The 3,848-nt window shown below is 38.5% G+C and overlaps 1 protein-coding gene across 1 annotated transcript; it reads right to left on the bottom strand.

Moving 5' to 3' along the window:
• Nucleotides 1-888: 888 nt before the first annotated feature.
• Nucleotides 889-3,220, bottom strand: LOC142390392 (UDP-glucuronosyltransferase 2B4-like). Its single transcript, XM_075475810.1, has 2 exons — nucleotides 1,832-3,220; nucleotides 889-903 (listed from the first exon to the last, which is right to left on the bottom strand). The coding sequence occupies exons 1-2, from the start codon at nucleotides 3,203-3,205 to the stop codon at nucleotides 889-891; spliced, it is 1,389 nt and encodes a 462-aa protein (XP_075331925.1). The 5' UTR covers nucleotides 3,206-3,220.
• Between the last annotated feature and the right edge of the window lie 628 nt (nucleotides 3,221-3,848).

The raw sequence follows: 3,848 nt of genomic DNA, 5'->3' as shown, positions 1-3,848 counted from the left end.
ATGCAATACATCTTACCGCAAAGAAAAGCAATTTAGATGCTACTTTAATATATGTATGGATTTTTTAATTTTATATTTTTTTGTACACTATGTACCCCCTGGCATTTAGAGGTTTTGTATATACTGTAATTGTTTGAGGTTCAATAATAATAATAAGAAATAATAATAATAATAATAATAAAAAAAGTAATGTTACTGGAAAAAATACTCTTTTATGTATTTAGTTACGTTTTCTTGTTTAGTTATGCAGGCCATTAGATGTTATGGGCACCTTATGTATACTACATATGTTTATCATGTAGTTTATTACGCTGTATAAGCAGTGGCATTATTCTTTATTGCTGTCTCACAATGGATAAATAACCCACCCAAGCCTACTTCAATTGCTTGGACAACGGACTTCTTTTGCCTCCGTATTGGTTACGTCCATGGTGCAATTTAGTTCTCCCTTTTTGGTTTTTAAAAAGTGTCCTTTTTCCTCAACCCCTTGTCCTGTCCAGCATTATGGCAGCAGAATCGTAATCTGAATACCATTTATGCCAAACACATTTGCTATGTCAAGGGAAGCTTTATGAATGTAAAGCTCCCCTTGATGCCCATCAACTCCTTATTTATTTTTGTTACAATACTTAACATGTGATAGTGCCGAACCGGAGGACAGAGAAAGAGGGAGAGCAAAGAAAAAAAAAGGAACAGAAATATGAAGAGACAATCATAGAAAACAATGAAAAATCAGACAACCAGCTGCAACACCTGTAAAAACAAAACTGAAGACAATCCACGGCTTTTGTGGGGAATCCAGCCTTAGAGCCACCAGGAGCACCTGTAAGCAGACAAGCAGAAAACAAACACACAAACAAACAAACAAAAAAGCACAAGCAGCAGCAATCACATATAATACAACTGTGGATACAGATTACCTTAAACCACGGGACAACACAACAACTGCTTAGCGAGCATGCTACTGGGCTGATGAATGTGTGTGAATGTGTGTGTGTGTGCATGAACATGCAATACACATAGATGGTCCCACATAATAACCATGCTTAATTATGAGTGTATAAGTGTACACATCTTAAGTTCTACGTCTTTTGCTATATTACCGTCTCAAAATTATTAAAATGACAATCAGATGTCCGTATGTTTAAATTCTTTAAAAAAAAAAAAAAGGTTTTCATGGGATGTCCTAATTTTGTCATGACTCTACATTAAAAAACAACACACATCAAAAATAGCTGCCAGGTGACCAGGGTTGGGAGTGGGACACGGGCGGTGAAGCTATAAACTAACACAAATGAACAAAGGATCAGAATTCACCAAAATAAAACAGGAATTAACTAAACGTAGCAAAAAACTCACAAATCCAAGGATTAGGACCAGTTTCAACAGGTAGTGTTACAATTTAATAGTTTATAGAAACAACAAACATAACAATCATGAAATAATTACAAGATAAACAATAATCACAAAACTGTATATGAAATTTCAATTCATGAAAATTTAACATTTTTATTTAGTTTGTTTTTTCTACTGTTTTATTATGGATTATAAAAAGCTTTATTATAAAAAGCATCATAGATTTAAATGTCATTGTTGTTTCTAGCACATTCAAATAAATCCTAAATATTATTTCCTGTTGCTGAGCTAATTTTGTTCTGTATATTCTTTCTCTGGTTCTTCTTCTTCTTATAGTGCCAAGCTTAATTTACCATCACCTTATTTAATCAAGCTTTGACTTATTTCTCCTTATCAAGCATCCAATTAGAAATCTACAGAAAGCCCAAATCAATGCAGTGATTAGCAAACCAAATGCTACAAAGAATGCCATCACATCTAGACAATAAAAGGCATACCAGGGCAGCTTATAGGACTCAGTGCGCAGGTGTGCTGAACCCTTGTGCCTCATGACATAGTCCATCCAGAAAATTGCGCTGTCAATGGGTTTTATTGGTTTGTCGTGATGAATCTGTGACAGTTTGATCATGTTCTCCTTGTAGGGCTTCTCTGGGTCTAGAATATTCTTTAGAGCACTCGTCATTGAGTCAACATCCATTGTCGTCACTTCAACTATTTCAGCAACCCCACGGGCCCTCATGCGTACCATATTGTCGTCCTGGTCAAAGATGAGTGGAATACCTAGAACTGGCACAGCATGGTAGATTGCCTCATAGAGGCCATTGGTGCCCCCATGTGAAACAAAGGCTCTGGTTTTTGGGTGGCCAAGGATATCATTTTGAGGTAACCATTCAACCAGCATGGTGTTGTTTCCTAGAGTGGTTGGTCTTTTTCCAATATGCCTCCAGACAACCTTTTGAGGGAGGTTAGCAAATGATGAGGCAATGGTCTCTGATACCTCAGGGCCAAGGTCGCTCAGCAGTGTCCCCAGAGTCATGACAATCACCCCATGTTCACCAGAGCTCTGCACAAACTCCTCTAAATCTGATGGGAGAGGCTGGGACGGCTTACCCTGGAAGCCTCCAATGTAGATAACATTAGGCATGGTGGGACGAGGGAATTCAAAGGTAAAGTCAACTCGCATTAGCCAGAGGTCAGCTCTTTGCATAAGAGACATGGTGCTGACATTACTTCCAAAATAATGATCACACACAGCCTGGTATGGTGGATTGGAGACATAGTGGTACATGTAAACCAATATGCTATGATAGACGATATTACTGACCCTTTGAAAAAAGTCCATCTTGTCAGAGTAATACGAGAATACTACAGGGATGTAGGACAGTGGAGAAGGAGCAATGGCAAAATGTGCCTCTCCACTGAAAATCCAACGTACATTGAAAACCAAGGGAAGCTTGAGATAGTGTGCCACAAGCACTCCACCTGGAAAGGCAGGGTCTGTAAGAAAGAGATCATATCCTGTTTCCTTCAACTCCCTAATCAGAGTCTTATTCTCAAAGATGCAGACAACCAGCTTTGCCACATCTTGCTGGCTTTCTCCAAACAAGTTGAAAATGGTCCTGTAAAACTCAAAAAATGCCCATACTGAGCATCGATTTCGACGGATCTCCATAGACCTCTTCAAAAAGGAAGTCATGGCAGCTTGGCTTTCTAGGTTTTGGGGCTGTTCCTGGGGAATTGTGATGGAGGTGTAATATGGTGAGAATTCAGAAACATACCAGCTGGTAGAGGAGCGAAGCACTGTGATTTGATGGCTCTGAGAATGAAGGGCCTCCAAAAGGATTTTCATGTTAAGCCAGTGACTCCCATCCACTGGGTAAACTAGAATTTTTCCACAATCCCCACTGGAAGACAGAGATGCAGAAAACAGCAGGAAAAACACCACGGCTGGATATAAACCCATCCCTGTAAAAGAGACACAGAACATAAACTCAATTGATAAAGAACTTCTTTCAGTTTTTTGGGCTTTTTATTTACTCGGAGTGTGTGCTATATGACACACTCTGTAAATGAACACATCAGGAAATCTGCACTAACAATAAGAATATATCTGTAATTAAATGCATTGTAAAATGTAGGTGCACACGATTTAAAAATATTGTATATTGTATATTTTTTTGGACAAATTGCATGTACTGGCAATGTTTAGTGTCAAAGTGTAATATGAGCAATTTGCATCAAGCAATCTACATCTTATCTTGGATAATAATAAGGTCAACATTTTATGTTTTTTTTCTACTAATATCCAGTCCAACCCAAATTATTTACAAGGCACATTTAAAACAACAATAGTTGACCAAAGTGCTGTACAGGGGCAACAGTCTAAGCAAAGATCCCAAGTCATTCTCTCCCCAGCCACCTCCTCCAGCTCTGGGGGACCCCTGAGTCGTTCTCAAGCCAACAAAGAGATATTGTCTCAAGGCCTACCAGTG

Source organism: Odontesthes bonariensis, chromosome 10 (assembly GCF_027942865.1).
Source record: "Odontesthes bonariensis isolate fOdoBon6 chromosome 10, fOdoBon6.hap1, whole genome shotgun sequence".
Lineage (NCBI taxonomy): Eukaryota > Metazoa > Chordata > Actinopteri > Atheriniformes > Atherinopsidae > Odontesthes > Odontesthes bonariensis.
This window is presented reverse-complemented; position numbering and strand designations above follow the sequence as displayed.